The following is a 23,202-nucleotide window of genomic DNA, read 5'->3' as shown; positions in this document are numbered from 1 at the left end:
TTTGTCTTTCCCGGGGATTCTCTGTAGGGGTGTTTCCAGTAAGCCAATCTCTCCCTTCCCTTCATCCCAGCATTTGTCTGACTTTCCACTCAGGCTGACTGGGTTCAGGAGAGGGTGTCTCAGCACGGGCCCCTTGGGCCTGTGGACTACTTTGAGCTGAAGCTGATCGCAGCCCAGAAGATGCAAGAAGAACTCTTACCTGCCCCCTCACTGCCTAGAAGAATTGATAGGGAGGGCTTGGTCCCGGAGGAGGAAGAGAGGCCTTACCAGACGTAACCACACAGCTGGGCCAGGGGTGGTGGCTTAGGCAGGAAGCTCAAAAGGGCCCGAGATCACAGCCTCCCTGTGTCCCCTGGGTCTGCACGGAGTGTCAAACATCTGTTCACCAAATATCTGCTCTCCCCACACTCCCATGCAGCGTCCGCCTGCCCCCGGAAGCCCCAGACCCCCACCCGGTCCTACTGGGCTCAGGGGGCAGAGAGCCCTCAGCAGCCCGACTGCCCGCAGGCCACATATTCTTACCGGCTCCTGGACGCACACAATTAAATCTGTCTCTCGGCCGTCAACCTGTCTGATACCAGTTAGTAGACCAGCCAAAGGGCCTAAAAGGCAGAAGAAAAAAACCCCCTGTCCCTCCGGGTCACTCACCCGTTCACACGTAGCGAACACGTGGGCGTGGCCGGCACGGAAAGACAGACCGGCTACCCCGAGGTCCTCATGTCAAAGAACCCGGACGTCGTAAGACACACAGCGTGAACCCGGGGGGCAGCAGGAGGCCAACAGGGGACACAGGCAGTTCCACATCCCCTCTGGGTGTGAGGGGGGCATTTCCCTGTCGTGCTCAGTCTCCAGCTCCCACCAGCACCGGGATAGAACCCAGGTGCCACAGCCTCCCCGGGAAACCCCACTGTGAACTCGCCAGGGCATGCTCTCTCCCTTGGCTCCCTTTCCCGAGGCGAGACACTGCTCTGTGTCTGTCCGCTCCCTGCGAGGTCACCGCTGGGACGGGCGCCCCCGTCTCTGCCCCCTCCACATCTGCCCGCCCCCATCCCTATCACAGCTGCCACCACTCCATACCACCTTCTTCCATTCCTACAGCGGGAAGCCATCTGCCCCCCCACGCCACCTGCACCTCCCACGTGCAACACGAGCAGTTCATCTCTTGCTCCTTGACTCTCGTTCTACTTAGTGGCATTTTTATTTCTGGGCATTTCCCCCTCTGTAAAGACTGCCGGCTCCCACAGACAGGGGAAAATGTGCTTTTTCCTGTGTACCCAGAGTCTAACACAGAACCGTGTGCGCTTAATCAATACAGACGGAGAGGACGGCACACAGATACGTGGGAGGGAGGGTTTGAAGGCTGTCGAGATTCCACGGAGGCAAGCCCGCCACGGTTTCAGTCCCTCCGTGAGCAGGGGGAGATCTCTGATTCTACCCCCGGCAAGGGGCGCGATGCTGCTGGGTTAGCCTGGCAGCGCGGTGTGAAGACCGGACCACGTGAAGCCGAGGGAATCGGCAACTCGCTTTCCAGAGGGCTTGGAATATCACTGGGAACTTGCAGAATGTGTATTGGGCAGAGTGCCTGACACCCTCTCAAGCACTTGTCTGGAGAATACTGGTTATGTAAGAAAAGTCCTTTGAAAACAACTTTAAAGAGCTTCTTCCTTGCTCTAAAAATATTAGCAGTAACAGCTAGCATGGAAAAGCGGTTGGCACTGGGAAACACTCGATCCTGGCAAGCTTGGGTGGGACCTCTGACGGATGTTTGAGGAGACACCTGATGAATTTTCTGTGAGTTACGACATGGGAATTGGGTAGTGTCCGTGTGTGGGGGATGGGTATTCAATATGATTCCATGTCCTTTTCCAACTTACACAATCATAACACACATCTATGAAGGTCAACGTCTAATTTAACCAAAGACCATCTTAAATCGGCATGTTGTTATGTTTATCTAGTGCTTTGAGCCAAGATCACAAAGGCAAGTAATTAATAAAAATAATGTCAACCAAAAGGCATATTACTATGTTTCTCCATAAATAAGACAGTGTCTTATATTAATTTTTGCTCCTAAAGATGCGCTAGGTCTTATTTTCAGGGGATGTCTTATTTTTCCTTAAACAAGAAATCACATTTATTGTTAAACAAAAAAAAAATTAACATTTATTAATATACTGTAGTTACGTCATCACAGACATCAACATAACCAGCCAAACTCTGAATTCCATCAAGAATTTCGTGTGACTCTATTTCCATGTACAACAATCTACCCTGTTTCCCCGAAAATAAGACAGTGTCTTATATTAATTTTTGCTCCTAAAGATGTGCTAGGTCTTATTTTCAGGGGGTGTCTTATTTTTCCTTAAACAAGAAATCACGTTTATTGTTGAACAACAAAAAAATTAACATTTATTAATATACTGTAGTCACATCCTCACAGACATCAGCATAACCAGCCAAACTCTGAATTCCATCAAGAATTTCGTGTGACTCTATTTCCATGTACAACAATCTACCCTGTTTCCCCGAAAATATGACAGTGTCTTATATTAATTTTTGCTCCTTAAAGACACGCCAGGTCTTATTTTCAGGGGAGGCCTTCTATTTCTAACCTTGAAAACAATTGTACTAGGTCTCATTTTCAGGGAAACGGGGTACTGAAAACGTTAGTATAAAAATCAACATCATTGCTTTCTCATTTTCCTAGGTGTTGGATTTTTATTTTACAGCTTAGTGTAGTTGATATATCATAAGAATATTAGGTTTCAGTATACTTTCAGATTGCCCTAAGTTCACTAATATTTAAAAGATAAACACAGCGGGCCGTGGTCAGCCAAGCTCCGGACACCCGGGTCACTCGCTGTACAGGGAATAACATCGGTGATGTTTCACAATCTCTGGTCTCTGAAAGAATTATGCTAATTCCCCATTCTCTACCTTCTTTCCCCAGCCAAACTCAAAACACGGCGCTGCTCTGCTGCTGCTTGTACGCCGTCTTTGATTTGACGGATAACTCCTGGTTCGCCCACACTGTCTCCTGTAAGAATGCACGGGACATCAGCTGCTAGTGAAACCTGGAAACTAAAGATAAGGGAAGTCTGTGAGCGGAGCTGTTCACTGGAGGACACCAGCTCTTCCTCTGCAGCTATTAGAGGGAAGTGAAATACTTACGGAAATATCACGTGGTGCTTCACAGAGACACCGGAGGCAGCGGTAAGTGATGTGATGTAGATTCCAAATCACTGTCCTCACTGTTATCTGTTTGACCGCCCTCCTCATCCAGCCTGCCCTTTTAAAAATAATTTCAAAGAACAACTGCGTGCAGATTCCATCAGTCCGGGCGAACCGCTCTGCAGAAAGGCCGGTGCGTGCAAGAGATTCCGCCACGCCACCCTCACTCACTCCGCACACTGTATCCCGCAATAGAAAGACAGGGACTCCTCCAGCCGGAAACAGTAGGACCTGAGAATTCGGACAGTTTTTAAGAAAACATATACCGTGCAGTCTTCTTCTTGGGTTCTTGAGAATGCTTCTCGCCCCAGATATCGTTTTCAAACAAGGCTGTATACAGAAAAGATGAAAAGGCTTCATTCTCCACGTGGGGCCGCCCGGGATGGAGGCGATACCATTGTCTTCTCCCTGGGGCAGTAGACAGTGGAACGGGACCCAGAGCTGGGGACGACAGCCGTCCTTGCTGCCACGGTCCCCTCAAGATACACCACCGGAGAAGGAGCAGTCACGAGCACTGGCTCTCCCCCTTTGTGACACGGCAGGTGACGCTCTCTGGATTTCCTGAAGACACACCACGTGCAGCCTTTCCACGTCCTTTGAAGAAGTTATTTGAACCCTAGGATTATCATGGCTTTCACTCAGTAATGTAAGCAACGCATAGCGCCCGTTCTGGGCACCAGGCTGTGACAGCGGAAAGATGGAAGCATCCGTAGTGCTTCCTGAGGTCTGCTTCCCATCACACCCTGTTTCCTCAGCTCCAGCCCCCTTTCCAGAGGTCGAATGGACCAGCAAATTCAAATGCGGCGTGTCACCTTGTCCTCCAACCTGTTCCGCCTGCTGCAGCTATGAGTTCTACGGCGCACGGGCTTCCGACCAGACCCCACCCTGCACCCTCCACCTTCAGCCTCTTGTCAAACCAACACCCGGATCCTGAGGAGCCTCCCTGAGAAATGCCTCGATTCTGCACGTCCTTCCGTAGTTTCCCTCTTCTATCTGACTCTGAATCTGAGCCTTCACTGTAGCCACTTGGACAAACGTAAGCCGTCTTTCCACCGGTTTCATGGATACTCTTCTGTCCATATTCCAGGCCATCGGTTTCAATGCCATTACGGGCATAGAGCAGCAAGCAGCATGCGCCTTCCACCCGCCGAGGTCTCCTTCCACGTGGGGAAGCGGCCATCACTGCCGCACTCACACTGTCTCTGCCTCTTACACGGCTTTGCTCAGCAAGCGGAAGGCGGCCGCTCTCCTCGGTGGATCCGGAAGGAGAAATCAGGCCGGCATGACTCGGCCTGGCCAGCCTGCAGCGCGGGAGCCGCCCACGTGAGCGCAGCGTGGAATGCGCCTGCGAGCAGGTGAGCGCCCGTCACTGACTCCGGCACTCTGACTCCGGCACTCGGTGCTGGAAAGGACTCTCGCCTTCTGATACGGACAGCCTCAAGGGTGATTTCACGGTTTCTCTCATTTCTAACTATTTGGAGAATACGACAAGGGTTTCAAAACCCAACCAGAGAGAAGGCAGACTCAGCCCTCAGCAGCATCGTACCCTGAACACGAAAGACCTCTCGCCCACGTAACCCCCCCACACACACACACACATCACCGGGATCACTAGCGGGTACGATTCGAAATCCCCAGCTCAGCAGCGATGTCTCTCACGTGCCCATAAATCTGAAGCCACCACTTCTTGTCACCTGAACTCTCAACACTTCCCACCTGTCACCAGACATCTGTTCCCGCGAAACAGAGGGTTTCACCGTTGTCCGGGCACGCGAGGCCCCTTGTCAGCTCGCACGAACTCCGACTCGAGCTCCCGAACCTGCCCAGACTGTGATCTCGGGTGAGCACGTCCCGCTGCCGTGGACGTCCCTGCGTGCCCGTGTCTCCCGGGAGCCCGGGCGCCCCCGAGAGGCAAAGACGCCCTCGCTCCTGTCTGCACTCCTCGGGCCGGGACGGGGCCTCCTACCACATCGCTGGACACCAGGAAATGCTCACTGCGCGATGATTAATGACAAAAGGAAGAGCAGAAGTCACAGGATAACAAGTTCAATTCTAGAAATAAGAGTGGAAAACTCAGATCTTCATTTATGAAGGTGAGAACATGCATGCAGAAAGTAGGCTGAGGACAACTTTCGATAGACCTGTTTTCTTTTTCTTTTTTAATACAGTTTTCAAGTGACTGTAGACCCTGGCTGGTTGGTTCAGTGGTAGAGCATCAGCCTGGCATGTGGAAGTCCCAGGTTCGATTCCCAGCCAGGGCACACAGGAGAAGCGTCCATCTACTTCTCCACCCCTCCCCCTCTCCTTCCTCTCTGTCTCTCTCTCTTCCCCTCCCGCAGCCGAGGCTCCATTGGAGCAGAGTTGGCCCGGGCACTGAGGATGGTTCCATGGCCTCTGCCTCAGGCGCTAGAATGGCTCTGGTTGCAACAGAGCAATGCCCCAGATGGGCAGAACATCACTCCCTGATGGGCATGCCAGGTGGATCCCAGTCAGCACATGTGGGAGTCTGTCTCTCCGCCTCCCTGCTTCTCACTTTTGAAAAATACAAAAAAAAAAAAAAAAAGTGACTATAAAATGCCTGCTTGACCTAACAGCATGTGTTGAGCACATCCATAATTTCCTCATGGCTCCCCCTCCCCCACCATCCCCACTCCACCCAGAAACTCCCCACGGCACTCAGACCTCATCTGACATCCATTTCCTCTGGGAAGCTTATCTGAACTGCCCCCAGCCCCCAGCACTGGCACTTGATTTCACTGTGGCTCTGACAACACTCCCAGAGGTAGGGAGAGAAGGTATTATTATACATGTTGTCGTTATTGTTGTCTTTATAGCTGGAGGGAGAGGCCAAGGCTCAGAAAGGTTAAGTGACTTGGAGGAGAGCGTTTCAAATGGGAAGAAAAACTGAACCTTGCCAAATGCAGAAAACAGAGTAAGGACAGGGTTGGGCAGGCAGGCCGATGTCTGCAGAGAGAGGCTGAAGAGATCACAGATACATAAAATTAGACAGCATCACTGGGGATCGTGATCAAGGTCTCACGCGCAAACCCCACGGCATGGGCATCAGGATGGGGTGAGAGTCGGGGCGGCGGAGGGAAACATGAACGAAGAGCTTTCTTCCCAAACGGACGGCTTTGCTCCTTGAATCAGACTGGCATTCTACCTGCCGTGTGTGTGTGTGTGTGTGTGTGCGCGCGCGCGTGCGCGCGCGCACGCACACGCATATCCAAGTTTTCTGGCTTTGGAATTACTACACTAAGGTTTTAAATGCCACTTGGGCGAAAGCCTGTTGAGCAACTGCTCTAACAAACACTGGTTCCCTCCACGCCTTTCTCTCATGGGCTCCATGTAAAGACCAGGGTTGCAAATACTTAGCAGGGGCCAAGGCAAGAACACCGCTCCACAGCCGGCTCTTCCAACCCCCCTCACGGCAGGGGTGCCCGTTCACGCTCATGTGGCCGGGCCCCGGAGATGCCGGCCGTTCCGCGGAAGGGTACTTCTCCCGGGCAGTTTGTTATTTCAAGTCAGGCAGAGAGAAGGGGAAAGAGAGAATAAAAAGCAAAGTGAAGAGGTCTCTCTCCTTGACCCCTCTACATCTCTAACAGACGTGCACAGGACGTTGCATGTGAACCACGGCAAGAAACACGCAGCCACGTTCTGGACCGGCTTTGTCAAACAAACATGCAGAGATCAACTTCTCTTCTACTTCCTATTTCAAACACGAAGTTAAATCATTCACTCCACACACACAAACACACACACGCGCGTGTGCGCACTAACATAAGCTTTGCAAAATCACACCTGAGAAGGCAAAAGGCTGTTGGTTTTTATGATCTTCTGAGTCACATTCACGTACTTCGTTCTGCTCAGGAAAAGACACATTTTTCTTAATATTAGAGTTGTCAGTTGTGGAACCGAAATCTAGATGAGTAAGCTAAATTACTGTTTGATAGGCGAACCATCAACAGAACTGCTGGTTAAACATGATTGGAATTTCGCCGGGTTCTGGGCGATGTGCGGAGTAGGAAGAACTGGGTGCTTTTTTAGATAACAGGATACAATTTGCACATTGCTCTTTTTTTTTTTCCCCTTCCTAGACCCAGTTAATGAATAAACAAGACATACCGTGACTGTGTCTACTTGTCATCCAGACATCTAGATGAAAAGTGACAAATTCAGGCCATCATCCAGCTATTTGAAAACATTTATCTTGGTGACATTCAACATCTGGGAGTTTCCAGATACCGAGATGTTAGATGTCTCGCAGATTATATATCCTGAGGCCTGGATGAGTTTTTCACTTACCTGTTACACACAACGGCAGACGTCTGTGTCTCCCTATCTCAGACAGAAAGTGTCATCCCAGCGTGGCCAGAGCAGGACATCCCAGAGGGCAACCATCAGGTTTAGACGATTTGGGTTCTTGTTCTTAACCAATCTCTGGCCAAGAGACACGTCTTTCTTTGCACTGTCTTTCGGTAAGTGAAAGACGTAGCCATCCCTCGAGACAGTGTGGCACAGGAGGTAAAGAAGTTGCGAAATGAAGGCGCCTTGGTACCCGGCTTCCAGCGTCACGGGCCCCCCGGCACCTTGCGTGCAGCTAACAAAATACAAAATGGTCCTCACTGAACGACTTACTTACTCAGTGGGAACGCCCCAGAATACATTTCCTGTTCTCAGCATCATTTTTTAAGCCTTTTTTCCCTCCCTTCCTGAGCATGTCAACTTATACTATCCAGATGGAATGACCAGAGCTCAGACGTCCTCATTTGGGGTTTGTTGGGGTAACGGGCCACAAGGGTAGCACGAACCGTAAGCTCTGTGTTCGCCTGGGCATCAGGCCCCGTACTGGCCCCCATCTCTGGAGAGTGGCTGTTAAACTTCTCTCTCCCACTCTCCCCCTGTGGGTCTCCTTGAAGAAAAAGCCCTTCTCCCAGAAGAAACACCGGCGAACATTTTAACAAAACAGGACATGTTATTTTGATCATCGGCTTCAAAGGAAGATGTATGTTCTTTTCAAATCCCACACTTCAAAACGTAATCCTGTATAAACACTAAATACCATTTCTAAGTCTCGTAAATCAGGATCGTTTGCGTTCCTCGCAGGAGGAAGGAAGTCAATCAACATTCTAGCGGAAAAACCCATTCCGGACGCCACGGGGACACTAACGTCAGGGGCTGTCTGTCGCGTGACGCCTCTGGGCCCCGGCCTACCTGCGGGGTCGCTCAGAACCGAGCCGAAGGCGCTGATGACCACGTCGGCTTTCAGCTGGACCGTCTGGTCCTCATCTTCACGCCAGCGTCCGCTCGCGTCCTGCTCCGTCCGCACGAACTGCACGGCGACAATCTTCCCGCCCCTCACCACCACCTTCCGCGGGGACAGGAACGGAAGAAACTCGCACTTCTCTTCCTTAGCCAGCTCCATCTGCAGCCACACAGAACGAGAGAGAAAAGAACACTAGGACACATTTCTTCTCCTCCAGCACCTGACGACCTCTGCCACCTACGCGTTCTGTTCAGCAGGAACTTGGGGAGGGGGCGCCCTGAGCTGGGGTTGCCGCGGGGAAGCTCACAGGGCGCGGTGTGCGGAGGCGTTTCTCACGTGGGCGGGGCTGCGTGCACTCCGGCTGGTGAGTGGGAGGCCCCTGGCTACAGACGGGTCTCCTCTGCTTTCTTTCATTTCTCTAGGGGACGTTCTCTTTCATCACTCTACGCAGGACAACACACATTCCTGATCACCAGGGTGCGCCTCTCTGAGCAGGGAAGGGGTGGGGGGAGCCCACCCAGGGGTGAGCCCGGGGTGTGCCAGTCCGTGATGAGAGTGGTCGGTCTGAGAAAAGAAGGCCGAAGGAACTCGGGGGGGACTCAGAAATGCCACTTAGTCCCACATGGCTACAAAACACTGGCGAAGTTTTCAAGCAAGAGCGGAAAGCCTGTTCCCTGATGAAAGCACGCCCATCCTCCCATCTCTTAAAGTCCACCCGCCAGAAAGTGGGGTGCCCTCGTCACTGTTTGTCTTCGCGCCCACAGTGGGACATTCGTCGGCACGGGATGCCAACAGTCGCTTACTTGCTTGTGGTCCTGACTTACACTGTGGGGAGGAGTCAGCCCTTTGTCGGTGTAATGGTCACTAGTCTGCCGAGAATTCCTTCTCAACAACGTAAAAGCATCGTGGGCTGCAGAGGCTGAGGGTGATTCTTCCCCTCCCCTGCGGCAGGCGGAGGGGATTCGCAGCGGGACCCCGACAAGGAGGCTGAGAAGGCCATGTGTGAGGGCACACCAGCAGTGACCAGGCCACATCGGGATGGAGAATGGAGCTCCCGGGTAACTTGTCTGACGTGGCCATCACACCATGGACCTGGAGGACCAGGTGAGCCGTCTGCAGCACCCCCCCCCCCAGGTATCTGACCCTGGCAGGGTCAGCTGGGTGCTGAGGGTGCGTGTTCCCACCACAGTTTATGCTGCCAGCCCAGAGGTGACACTTTGTGACCCAAGGATCTTGTCTCCGTTTAGACGACACCGAACTGGCTCTGAACTTGGTCGGTATACCATGCATTCTCCGTGAAAACAATATCACCCGCAAGGGACTGAAAATGGATTCTGGGGCAAGGAAAAATTCTTCCATGTCATAATGGTTTGGGACACCCACCAGCCTTCACCAAAAGAGCACACAGCATATAATCAGATAAATAATATATATGTGGAATTAAAATCACAATGATGGGGGAGGTAGTAATTAGGTAAAAAAAGAATTCTAAGAAGACTCCCTAGGGAGATGATAATAAAAAAATATAGAGTAATGCTAGTCATTACGAATTATGAGCACGAAGCTATTCAGTCTAGGTTTTTTATGATTTTTAAAAATAATATTGGTCTTAAAAGGCTTAAAAATTGGACCGCCTAAACTATTATTACACAGCATTTCTCTCTTCGTTATAAAATCTGGGGTGAGGGATATCAGAAAGAATAGCTAATGCAGGCTATGGTGGGTGGTTCGGTATACAGACAAGGGTTCTAAAACCGCTCACGTTTTAGACAGGAAAACGGGGAGCTAAGTGAAACTGAATCGGGTTTGAAATGTTTCTTCTGCTTATTTGAGATCCTCACTAAGAGCCGTTGACCTTCAGGTTCCCTGTACAGACAATGGAAATAACAATTTCTAATTCAGCGGTATGTGGTGTTCTTTAAAGGCAATTCAGACGTGTAGCGCCCTCAAAGCAGAGTATATAAAAGGTTCAGATCAACGCCATTTATGTCTCGTTGCCAGCTCTCTGAGTTGTCCCCACCCCCACTCATTTTTCAAATTATTCAGTATCTGCTCAGGGGGCGGGATGATGAATCCAATAGAAAGGTGATACCATAGCAAAGGTTAAAACAAACAAACAGGAAAGGCCAATAGATGAATCCTGGATGCCTCTTTAGTTTTCTACAAAATAAAAATCTAGGACTTTTGGAAGGCAAACTAATCCTTAAATAATTCAAGTTTTAAAATATATAGGACTCCTGCCTATAAGATGTTTGCTCCATGAATTCTGTCACTTTCGGGTAAGGTAGCACCTTCATAGCTCATCAATGGAAACAGGTTTATTGTGTCCCAAAAATGTCAAGTCATGCTAAGTTTGAATGATAATGCCAAACCTGACTGAATAACAATGTCAAATGTTTCCAGTCTGAATAAATCAGCAGGCGATGGGTGTTTCTAGTACTGCTCACTCCTGGGGTGGGGGTGGGGGGCAGAAATATAGCCTGGGGCAACGCTTCCCACACGAGGACCCTACCTCAGACACATTTAGGATGTGTTGTCCCATTTTTTTTTTTTCTCTTACTTTCAAGAATTAACACTTAGACAACATGTCCGATGATGTGCAGATAGTGTCATACTTCTTTTGGAGGGAAATTGAGCATTAAGTTTAGAATGAAAAATTGGACACGGCAAACAAATCAAGACTTTGAAAAACCTCAAGATTGCCACGGATTCCCCGTGTGGCCGTGCATGAGTAGTATTCTCACCTAGGTTCTGACTTGCGCGCGGGGCGTGTGTATCTGAACGGCTGAAAAACGTGAGAGACTGTATTTGAACATAGCCTCAGCTCACAAGGCCTCTTCCCGGCCGCCCCAGGACTGACGGCTTGCGTTTGCACCGCGGACGCCGGAGCCCGCGGTCTGGCATGCAGAGCGGAGCGAAGGCACCCTGGCCTCCACGGAGATGACTCTGAGTTTCGGCTTTTGAGATTCTAGAGATGGTCTTTGCTCTCTAAACATTAAGATCAGACTGTTGGGCCGCAGACATGAGTCGTCACACCACTTCTGGCTGTTGTGCTGGTTAAGTAGCTAGATTTTTCTATTGTACGTGCAAAAGGGGAGAACTTTTCAAGGGGAAAGATAGAGGAGAGTCTCTTCTGAACATACTTATTTGTTGAGTACTGATATTCCATTGGGAAGGAGGAGCTTAGATAAGATTTGTCTTAGGAAAGAGGAAACATTAGGAAAACGAGAATACAAGAACAGCACTGAAGTCACGTGTCAAGTGAAACATCTTTTCGGTTATTTGCAGACAACAGAGGAATTTAGTTTCACTATTTACGAAATCTATTAAAATAATAATAAATACTACTACTACTCATCTAGCAGGCATTCTTTTAAGTGTTTTATATATATAATTCGTCTTAATCTTCACACAGAAGATATGTTACGACACCTATGTAGTATTACTATTTTTTTAAATACTTAGCTTCACACTAACACTTCCACCGTCGTGGCTCAGAAAGGCTGAGCACACACTGGGCGTGGCCCTGACGTCCAGGTTCACCTCCCAAGCCCAGGCCCTCCGACGCTCGCTGGCCTCACGAGCAAACCTCCCGACAGAAGAGGAACCCAGGCTCAGAGAAACCAAACACACACTCAGGGATGACAGAACTTCGCCAAAGTTCCGGCCCAGCTGGCAAAGGGCCTCCGTGGCGCTCACTCCGCCCGACGACAGCAGAACTGGAACGCTGGAATACGGCCAGAGCGAGACTTTGTATCCCTCCCGTGGCTGAGCCTCAGAACAAGGCCGCCGGGACAGGCAAGGAGGTCCTCAAAGGCAAATTCAAGGCAAGGTTGGCTGTGCTCAGTGCGAAGGGGAGATTCACGCTTCGTGGTCAGTATAAAAATCATGAAATACAGGAACACCATGGGATGAACCTATGAACCCAAGGTTGTAAATGAACTCATAGAGAATCCACGAATCCAGAGGAAGGATACGTTTAAAACAAAAGAGTTAGGCCATGGCCGGTTGCCTCAGCAGTAGAGCGTTGGACTGGCGTGCAGGGGACCCGGGTTCGATTCCTGGCCAGGGCACACAGGAGAAGCGCCCATTTGCTTCTCTACCCCTCCCTCCTTCCTCTCTGTCTCTCTCTTCCCCTCCCGCAGCCAAGGCTCCATTGGAGCAAAGATGACCCCGGGCGCTGGGGATAGCTCCTTGGCCTCTGCCCCAGGTGCTAGAGTGGCTCTGGTCACAATAGAGCAACGCCCCAGAGGGGCAGAGCATCGCCCCCTGGTGGGCAGAGCGTTGTCACTGGTGGGCGTGCCGGGTGGATCCCAGTGGGGCGCATGAGGGAGTCTGTCTGACTGTCTCTCCCCGTTTCCAGCTTCAGAAAAATACAAAAAAAAAAACCAAAACAAAACAAAAAAAAGAGTTCTACTTCATAAAATGGGCAGTAGGGACAGAGAGCGTGTGACCTCAAGATAAAAAGGTAGAAAAGTGAAACAGGATTCAAAAATACACTTCTGAGATGATAAGCTCTTCCCGAAACTGTGGACTGTGGACGACAGAAAGAACGCCGTCTGACGGGCGCTTGCCGAGTCAGGACAGACTGCAGCCGATACGCCGCCTCGCGGAAGGGCAGCAAGTGAAGGTCAGCCCTGCTGGTGTCGGTCAAGACCACTGACACAGCGGGTCGGCCCTGGGTAACGTTCTCTTTACCAGGATGAATCACTCAACACAAAAACCAGAAGGACACCCGGACGGAAGGACACCCAAGTCGCCGTAGGGCGTGTAGGGAGTCACTGGCTACTAAACACCCGCCCCACAGCGGGCAACACCGGCCATGCAGAGGACGGGCTACCTGACCCGAGCATCCCCCGTCACCATCGTGTTCCTTCTCAGTTGTTAGTTACACTGCCGGCACACAAGAAGGACCAGCCTGACTGGGGGGCCAGCTTCTTGCAGTGGGGTCTTAACATTCTAGGGCTCAGATGAACCAGTCCTCTGTGCTGAGCAGCTCCAAGAGGTCAGTGGCAGTGCCTTCTAATACCTAACATGGGTCCATGACCACTGATGATCAGCGTCTCTGTGACGTTGGTACATGAACCCCTGTGCTCACGCCACACACATGTATTCACCTGCTTGGTGGCCCCTGTTCTCAGGAAGAACAACTGGTGCATTAAGCAAGCAAACCAACCTCTGGTCCTCATTCCCACAAACAGCTACTCCAGGGGATAAAGGAGAAAGCATCTAGAAGGTTCTATTGTGGAGGCTCAATAAGTCAACTTGGTACTTTTCTTTTTCACACCGTAAGAGAAAGTGGGAAAAATAATTTCTTTTTAGCTTTGATTTTTCCCTCCCTATTCGTGGATGCTGGGCGGTGGATGCTGAGTGGAGTAAAAATAGGGTGCTATAGCATGCAATAATGATCATCATTTTAATGATTAACTTTATGTAATGTGATGATTTGGTCTGATTAATATTACAGGCATCATACTGTGGAAATTATGAAACAACTTAATTTACTATAATTAAAAGCATGATGTCAACTCATTTTTGGATTGCATATAGGCCAAGCAAGCACAGGTTATAAACTCTAATGAGCAGAGCTCAAAACCAGCGTACATGAAATTCCAAATATGCCAACGCTCGAGAAATGGTATGAGGAGGCAATCTTCTCTGTAAAGATTAGCCTCTGACGGCTAACCTCTAATAAGGTATCACTTCTACATAAAGAGCGGGACATCAAAGATGGTAACGCAAGTCAAAACTGTTTAGTAGTTGGCCAGTCATAATCCTGGGAAACAGTATTTTTTAACTTCAATACTGTGATGTCATTGGGTGTATCCCAAACATTCATAACTACACAAGTCCCCTTCATTCATAGACTGACTAAACATTTATCAAACACAAAGCATGGTGCTGGACACTATGGTCAATAAAATCATCCCTGCTTCCAATACCCTCATAGAAGCAAAGAAGGAATTTTATTCAGTATGACAGCATGCCCAGCATGCCCTAAGGACACACAGAAGGGCATTTTAAGAAGCAGCAGTGCAGGTCAGCAAAGGACAGCCTGGGTGAGGTACCAGATGAGCTGATCGTGAAGGAGGTACCGGAACCAGTGACTGGGAAGGAACCTGGTTCTGGGAAGTCCTGGTGTGGAACAGCTGCTCTCTCCGTGGGGAAGGGATGGGTGGCTAAAGGCATTTATCTCCTGAAAGATAGTGACCTGGTTAAACACCCTTGTAAACCGCCCCTGGGGAGTCAATGCCTCAGTGCTGGTAAACTGCAGAGCCTCCAGGCTGGAATGCTTTGGGCAAGCCCTGTCCATCGGGGACCCCCCCCCAGGGAACCCCCTCCCCCTATGGTAAACCGACCTGGAAACTATGGATCTGTGAGGCACGCCTCTCTGAAGACAGTCCTATCAATCATGCGTGCCGAGTGTGTGCTAGAGATGTTTCACCGTGAACACAGCTTCCCCCTGTGGCAGTGACACAGCTGCTCTGTGACTGAGACACGCCACACCAGCCCGGGTCAACGCCCACCTGGTCGCGGCAAGACAGCACCTGGAGAGCTGAGCTGGCCGCCCTGCACCTCTGTGTACCCGACACTGGGATCCTTGAAGTTATTTTAAAAACTTGATGAGGATTATATCTCTAAGTGAGTGTGAGGCCACAATCCAGCTTTCTGGTTATCTGAGTGACCGGATGACAGAGGGGGTCGCACCGGAGGCAGTGAATTCTGCCCATTCACGCCTAAATTTCATCCTCCTGAACGTAGTAAACAGTTCTGAACGCACTTGGGACTTTGTGGGCTACACAGACTCACAGTCAGGGGTGATGGAGCTCCACGCCCTGAAAAGATACTTTATTCCGTACCCCTCCCTGGCCGGCCGGTGTCCTGGAGTCCACGGCCACGCTGAATGAGCCAGTTCACACAGAACGGGTGTGCTCTGCTTCCTCCCCTCTGCAAGAGACAAGCTAGCTCTGCAGTCGTCCCTTTCCAGAGTAAAACTGCTGAAACCTTGCACGTGGAGGTAGGCCCCTTATTTTAGTACCTTTTATGGCGATGCAAGCTTTTACAATTGACGAGTCTTGACGGAAAAGAAGCATTTCCCCCTACGAGGGTTGTACTGCACGTTGGATGAATGGAGTTCCCTTTCCTGTTTTATTGTTACTACTGAGCTGCACACAAACAGCAGAAACACGAGGCCTGGGATATCGCAGAGGCTTCCAATGCTTTTGCACGGGTATCATAAAGCACCACTTTTCTGACAAGAGAGGCATATTTGTTAACACAACTCACTTATGTTGGCAACATTTTCTCAAATCTATAACTAGTTCTCATTACTCACCGGGTATGTTGCTACAGTTAAGCATTCCCAGCTGGGCTGCCATAGGAATAGCTCACAAAGGTATCTTCTGCCAGATCTTGGTGCCTTTGCGGTAGCCTATTCAACCTTGAAAGGCCTCTTAATACAACTTCTGTGCAAATCAGTATCCTTTGTCTCCTTATGTGACCTGTTAACCCTCTCCAAGTCTTCCAACTTTTTAATAGTTTTTACTCTTTATATATTGCTTGGCTATATCTCCTCCTTCTTTTTTTAAATTCTCAGCTATCTTGTAAGAGACTGAAGACCAGAACTACTTAACATTTTTCAAAATACTTTTAATGGCACGTTGATACTTTTAATGTGATTAAATGATGCTTTTTTAAAAATTTTTTGAATTAAAAGTGAAATATTTATTTTAAAGCTATTGGAAGTAATTTTGAGGTGTATAATGTCTGTATGCATGAATTATCTATTTTTGATATTGCATACCCACTTACATTCTTCCTAGAAGGTTTGCAATGCCCTTAAAATATTGTTCATTCAATACCCCTCTCCCTGGTCTGCTGGTGCGGACTGGCACCGTTCCATATTTGAGTCTCATGCCAAGTGGAACGAGACAGTCCACTCGAAGGAGCCAGCATGCTAGTTTGCATGAGGAATATAAAGTAATAACTACTGAATATTTCAGCGCTGTGACCCAGTACACATACGCGCTCTACACCCTCACGGGAGGAAGGGGTCGACGGGGAGGGAACTGACAAACCTCCAGAGAGACAGCGACATGTGGAGCCTCGCTCAGAGGATGAGTCCAACTTTTTAAGAGCAGCTTTAAAAATTACTTTAAGAAAGAATGACAGTGCTGCTTTTACATGAATTCCTATGTGTGTTTCTCACTTGTTTTTATCTTTTTGAATTGTATGCATGGCCAACATGTGTAATTAAAAAAATGCGCCAATTATTTTTTAATGTTTTCCATTTTTAAGACAAGATGACCCCAGGGGAAAGCTGAGGTACATATTATTAATTGAGAAAGACTTCTAACTTTCATATTAAAGTTAATAGAACAGGAACACATATCGTTATCTAGTAAGGCTTGATAATGACTCAGGTATCAGTTTAAAGTGTTCACTGTTGATAAAATCTGTGTGGGTGTGTGTATACCTTTGTGTATATATTATGTAAGAATATCACATAGTTTTATTATAGCAATACATACTTTCATTATACATTATATAATTTTATTATAAATATGTCTGTTATGTATTACTATATATAAAATTTATATCGATATAGAATTGTATTATGTACTACATTATATACTATATGATGAAATTTATTATATAAGTATGTTATATAACTTAAAATATTTTTCATCATTATATACATTATGTATAAATAATCGGTCAGTCTTTTTGGAGGTATACAGTTCTCAGCTCCACAGATATTTCTAGCTGACATAACATACCAACACTTCAGAATTTCCAAACACAGTGAAGCTTTTAAAATATAGAGCCTTGGGCGGATACAGGCTTTTGTTGGCTCCTGGCCTGTTTAGTCTTTTTTTATCCTCACACCATCTGGATCGTCACACGTCATGGCAACTTCACGGTCGGCCTCTCGAATATCCCTGTCCCGCCTGCGGTAGGATATTTCACCTCCCCGGCTGGCTGTGGACATGCTCATCCCAGCTCGTTTTAGGTGTGGTGTTCACGAGTGCTGACAGGCTCAGTGCAGAGCCGCTGTCACTCCCCAGGGGACAGAGCCTCCCCGTCCAGACGTCCTGCTCCCAGGTCGTCCACACAGCCTCCTCTGAATGCTCCGAGCACCGGGTTCGGGGAACAGAGGAAACTGACGCCGCGCAGAGTCACGACGCTACCTTCACACTCAGTGACGTGTCACACTCGAACTAGACTGGAGTGGACCACCCAGAACCAAGAACTCCGACTTCTAGCACATTCCTTCCGGCTGTTCTGTTCTCCCTTCTCACACAAGCCCTGCGTAGTCACACCTTCCAGACAGGTAAGGATATCCAGATCCCCGGAACGTCATTCCCCTGTCACCATGAAGTGCTGCGGGGACACCTCCTCTCTGCGCACCAGGGAGCCCCTTCCTCCCACTCGTTCACCTTGTGCGCCTTGGGAGAGCTGTGTGCTTGCTGTGTGCTCCCTGCTTTGCACCGCAACCCTGTGGACGGGGCGGGGCTCTGGTCCCTCTCTGTGAGGAACCCCAGCCCAGAGGGTGTGCTGGTGATGAATGGAGAAGCAGCACCTGTGAGCACGACCCTTACTGGGTACCGTGACCTTCCTTATAATTAAGTACACACTGAAAAGCAGCGGCGACTGTTAGGACGATATGCACACTAGCCAACAAGAGGTGGACGAGGAAAACTCCAGTGCAGCTCTGACAGGATCACTGATACCGAAAATTGTCTGCGGGGATATTTACGGATCCGGCCGCAAGCAGGAGCTGCACGCGGGGGCCCCCGGGGATACAATTAAAAGGCAAGGGCTTTCACATAAAGACTGTTGCTTCCGAGCCACCCTGACAGATGAGGAGAGCTTTGACTAACAGACCAGGCCGTCTGGCCCTGTTATTTGTGTTATTAAAATTAATAAAGTCACAGTCATTATCAGAACAGTTGACCTTCTGAATGCTCAACTATATGGCAACAGGCGTATCACCGTTCAATCAGTTGCCAGTTCAGCAAATGAAAGGGGGTGCGGAGGGGGTTAGTGGCACTGGGGGGCGGTCCTATAGAAGCCCATTAAAATGACTGCAGAATTAAAGACCTGCCTTGCTGTGCTGCCCCTGGGAATTTGAGTACGCAAACAATAGCTTCTTCCCGTAGCCTTCCTGGGTGGGCCTGTGCTATTAAAACAATTTTGTTCCATATTTATCTCCGTAATCGTTCATCACAAGGACAAAGTCCTTCCCAGCCTCTGCCTTCTCATCTGTCCACGCAGAGGTGGGGCTGCCCCGTTCCTGACCTTCAAGCCCCCTTTTGGGGACTTCCCCACCACCTGAAGCATCCTCCTCCTCTGCCTCCATCTGATCTGCCCACAGCGTTTCGTACCCGCCTTGGGAGGGGGCTTCGGTTATGCCGGGCACCTTCATCTCACCTATGTAAGACCGCAGAAAGTACTGCAGGGAACGGCGAACAGATTTCCCCTCAGCGTCTGAGCAGATGGCGCCGCGCGACTGGCCGCTGGCCCTTTAGGACCCGGGGGTGCTGAGAAGCGTGAGTTTGCCAGGGCGCATCCTACTTAGCACGTGTGTGAGGCCACCGGGGAGGCCGGGAGCCAGGTGGATGCAGAATTGCGTCACATGTGCTGAGGACTCGTCTGCACATTTCATCTGACCACGCCCACGCCCTGTCCCCATGGCGCGAAGGTGGGCGGGGTCCCGTACGGCTGCGCTGGGGGCTCTAATCAGACAGCTGGAAACCGCGCTGATGACGCTGCCACCAAGCAGAAGACCAGCCGCCCCTGCGTCACCAGGAACCTTGTCAAAAATACCAATTCTCAGGCCCACTCTGACCTACTGCATCAGAACAAGGACCCAGCAAGCCTTGTTTCCAACCTCCGCCCAGGGATTTCCACGCACGCACACACGTGACAGCCAGAGGGCCCCACCTGCATTAGAGAAAGGGGGTGTGGCTGTCCCTGCAGAACCCACCGGGCCAGCCCCCAGCTGTGTGCGTGAGGACACGCCTGGGTCCAATCAGGCTGCTCTCTGTGCAGCCCTGCGACGTCCAGGGTCTCAGTTCCGCGTTAACTGTCTTTGGCATTTGTCACGAATCATCTCTGTCACTACAGGGTGAAGAAGCCATGTGTTGTGTGGCCTCTCCGTCCCTCAAAAACCATCGACTCAGACCGCAGCCTTGGACAAACCATCGACTCAGACCGCAGCCTTGGACATGTCCCCGCTGACCTGCCTAACGGCGCGGCCTTTCCCGGCAGACAAATCACGTTATTTCCAAATTGCCTCCAAGAGCCCAAACTCGTTCACAAACCCGGAAAAATTCTACGCGGCGCTGTCTCTGCATCCCCGCTGGCTCGGAAGAGACCGCGTGTGGGCGCAGTCCGTGCGCACTGGGTGCACAGCACGGGGACTAGAAGGAGGGCCAAGGAATCAGATACGGTAAGTTATGGATAGGGATGAACAGCGTCCTGGAACAGTCTCTCTCCAAACCCTGTCCTGAAGGGGACACACGCCCCCGGACCTGCTCCTGATCTCCCAGAGCCCGCCGAGCTCCGGACACGAGACCGCACCTGTCTGCCACACACGGTCCTCTCTCACTCCGCCCCCGCCCCTCTGCCTTGTCCCTTCTGTCCCCAGAAGCCCCCGAGCCTTTCTCCCTCCGAGTGAAGGCTCTGCTTTGACCTCCTGGATGTCCTCCTTCCCTTCGTGTCTTCGTCTCAGGATGGACGCCTTCCCCGCAGCTCTGTTGAAAGAGCCAGCCCTGCCCCCTCTGCACCTCCCCCCCCACCCCCCACTCGCTCTGGCTACGCCCTTCCTGGGCCTCCGGGCTTCCCTCCGAATTAACTTTTCTCCACTGCACCGTCCCAGACACTACGGATGTGACAGTTGATCAGTCGGGCTATTGAGTGTCTTCTCTCACCAGGGACAAGCTCCCTGAGGACAAGAACCTGTCTGCTGTCTTCACTCCTGTATTCAAACTGCCCGGAACCATGCCTAGTACACCACGGTGCTCCATAAACACAGGCCGACTAGATAAATAAATCACAAACTTCGCCCTCTACCCTCTGGACTCATCCTCCAGTCTCACTTCTGTGTGTGTGCTCTGCGTACGGTGGAATAAAGCCACCCCACCCCACCCCCACTCCCATCTCTGTGTCCGGCTGCCCTGGCCAATGGGAAATGACTGTGGTGTCAAGTGTGGAGAAAAGTGACACTGTCTCAGGGTCACCTCCCTTTCCGACTCTCGGGGGGTTGGCTTCTGCAACGAAAACGTCTCTGACATCGGAATCAGAACAAGATTTCACATGTTCTTCATTCTAAACACACGTCTCAAGCCCCTGTTCCTGGCGGGGGTCCTGTGCTAATCATGGGGACACAAAGGTGGGCCGAGCAAGCACGTGTCTTCTTGTGTCCTGGGCAAACCACCTAACTCCCTACGGCTCTTCTCCTTGATGAGACTGTCCACAGTGAGACCTGAAACCCCAGGAAAACCTCTGATGATCCCAAGACCATCACCGCCTAGATTTGAGGGGGAAAAATCTAGAAAAGGTAGTCTGGACGGAGCGAAGTCCAGACGACAGAGTCAACAGCACAAGCTCAGCCGTGACCCGGGGGTGCCTCGGATGTTGCAGTAAGATCAGTCTCCAGCGCGGTTATTCTGCGTGAGATAAATCACCCGCTGTCTACAGTTACAAGTCTTGCCTCGTAGAGAGACTCCACATCTGCCCCGGCCTTCTAGAGCAAATCAAATTCATAACACTGATTGGGATAAAACGAGCCATTCATCTTTCTATAAAGACGTTTGGTTCTTGCTCTCAGAGCTAATATCCTTCGCAAGGCGTGATCTTCCACCGAACAGCACGGGAGCATGAGACGTCCGTGGGGCGTGTATCCGGCCTGTGCCTGGCCTACGGTCAGATGCCAGTCACCGCCGGGAAGAGTGACAGGCTTTTCCATCTGTCCTTTCAGTAAGGTAACTGATTATTAATCCTAAACAATGCTTACTTTAGAGCTCTTTAAAAAATAAACAAACAGCCATCTCTTTGTTCTACAGGCTTTGCAGCCAAATGCATTCACACGGAGGGGGGCGGAGCTCTCTCTCCCTCCGAATGCAGCTTGTAAACTCGGCTTGTGAAAACTTCCGGACGTCTCCAGTTACAGCGGTCTCCTGACATCCATACACTTCGCGAAGAGCAGCACCCACTTGCTGTCCAGGGACACGGCAGACTCAGCACAGTCCGCTGTGGCCAGCTAAACGCGTGTCAATCAAAGGCATTAACAATGAGAAGGAGCAGGACGTGGGATGGACAGAGAGAAAGTCCTCCCTGGACCCACGTCAGGAGGAGCACACCGTTTCTCTCACGTGGACCGCCTGAATGAGCAAAACACAACTGAGGTGGGCCCAGACAGTCTCCGATGGGCCCCTCCCCATCTGGAGAACACCCCCAGAACCCTGGCCCAGACAGCCTCCGATGGGCACCTCCCCATCTCGAGAACGCCCCCAGAACCCTGGCCCAGACAGCCTCCGATGGGCCCCTCCCCATCTCGAGAACGCCCCAGAACCCCGAGAGGGCAGGGACGAGGAGGAGAGGGCTGCCCGACAGGCCCCCCCACCCCTCCAGCGGACGGCCCTGCTTTACCTCCTCGGGGACGGCGCGGACGTTAACGAAGCCTTTCCGGAAGACCAGGAACACGCGGCGGGCCCCGCAGCGGAGGGCGGAGGTGGCGCAGTCAAAGGCCGTGTCCCCCGCGCCCAGCACAATCACGGCCCCGCGCAGGGATGGCAGGGGCGAGCGGCAGGCGCACATTCCTGCGGGACGAGAGGGAGACCCCGTTTTCAGGCACAGAAACCGTGTCTGCAGAACCGCTCCAGGGACAGGGGCAGCCAAGCAGCGGTGTCTGTCCAATCGCAGCGCACCGCCTTCCAGGGCAGGGCGTCGCTACCAAAGTATTCCGCTTCCTTGGAAGACAGCTTTTATTCTCATTTGAAAAATATGCTCCTATGGGTAATTGCATCGTCAGTACCTTTTACCTTCCTCCCCCTCCCCCCCCCCCACCCTTTCCTTCTAGAAGGAAAGCTACAACAGATTTTGGAAGAGTACAAAGGTCATAACCAGCTGGAATCAATCCATTGACACTTATCTTTGGCCAGGTGGTGGTCTGTATTTTTTTAAGTCGGCATCATTAATTTTCTGTTAGAAGGATACATAGTGATCCTTCTGATCCGGGTTAATCCTTCATAGCATTTCGTGAAGGTATGTTGCTCAGCTATTCTAAGATTTATCAAATGTAGCCCTACTATATATTGATATTATATATACATATTTAGTAAGCTTTGAAAATTAAAGGTGAACATGCTAAGTGTTCTATTTGTAACTGAAGAGTTCCTGAGAACTATTTGTTTAAAGAGCTAAAATAAAGCTTTCTGCCATTCACCACTTTTATTTATTTACTTATTTGTAAAATTGAGCCTTCGAGGAAAAAATGACTTTCTAAAAAGCTCTTATTTGAAGCTTTGATGTCTACATAAAAATTCGTGTAAAAAAAGTAAAACACAGGTGTTCTCAGTGTGTTAAGTGGTAGTGTATCACCAGATTAAATAAAACTGTTGATGAGAGAAACGGCTATAATTTTTGAAATGGCATCATGGATAGCATAGCATAGGCCTATAATTTTGGTTAGCGTCATC

The 23,202-nt window shown here is 50.3% G+C and overlaps 1 protein-coding gene across 2 annotated transcripts in view; it reads right to left on the bottom strand.

The window, feature by feature from the left end:
* The window catches only part of DPYD (dihydropyrimidine dehydrogenase), a 660,046-nt gene that overhangs the window by 367,981 nt on the left and 268,863 nt on the right, over positions 1-23,202 (bottom strand). For both annotated transcript variants that reach the window (XM_066246448.1, XM_066246450.1), the window contains exons 10-11: positions 22,154-22,323; positions 8,446-8,656 (exon numbers count right to left, since the gene is read on the bottom strand). In XM_066246448.1, coding sequence (XP_066102545.1) covers positions 8,446-8,656; positions 22,154-22,323 — 381 coding nt within the window. The remainder of the gene's footprint in view (positions 1-8,445; positions 8,657-22,153; positions 22,324-23,202) is intronic.

This window comes from Saccopteryx bilineata, chromosome 11, assembly GCF_036850765.1.
Source record: "Saccopteryx bilineata isolate mSacBil1 chromosome 11, mSacBil1_pri_phased_curated, whole genome shotgun sequence".
Classification (NCBI taxonomy): Eukaryota; Metazoa; Chordata; class Mammalia; order Chiroptera; family Emballonuridae; genus Saccopteryx; species Saccopteryx bilineata.
Note: the sequence above shows the minus strand (reverse complement) of the source record. Positions and strands in the feature narration are given on the sequence as shown.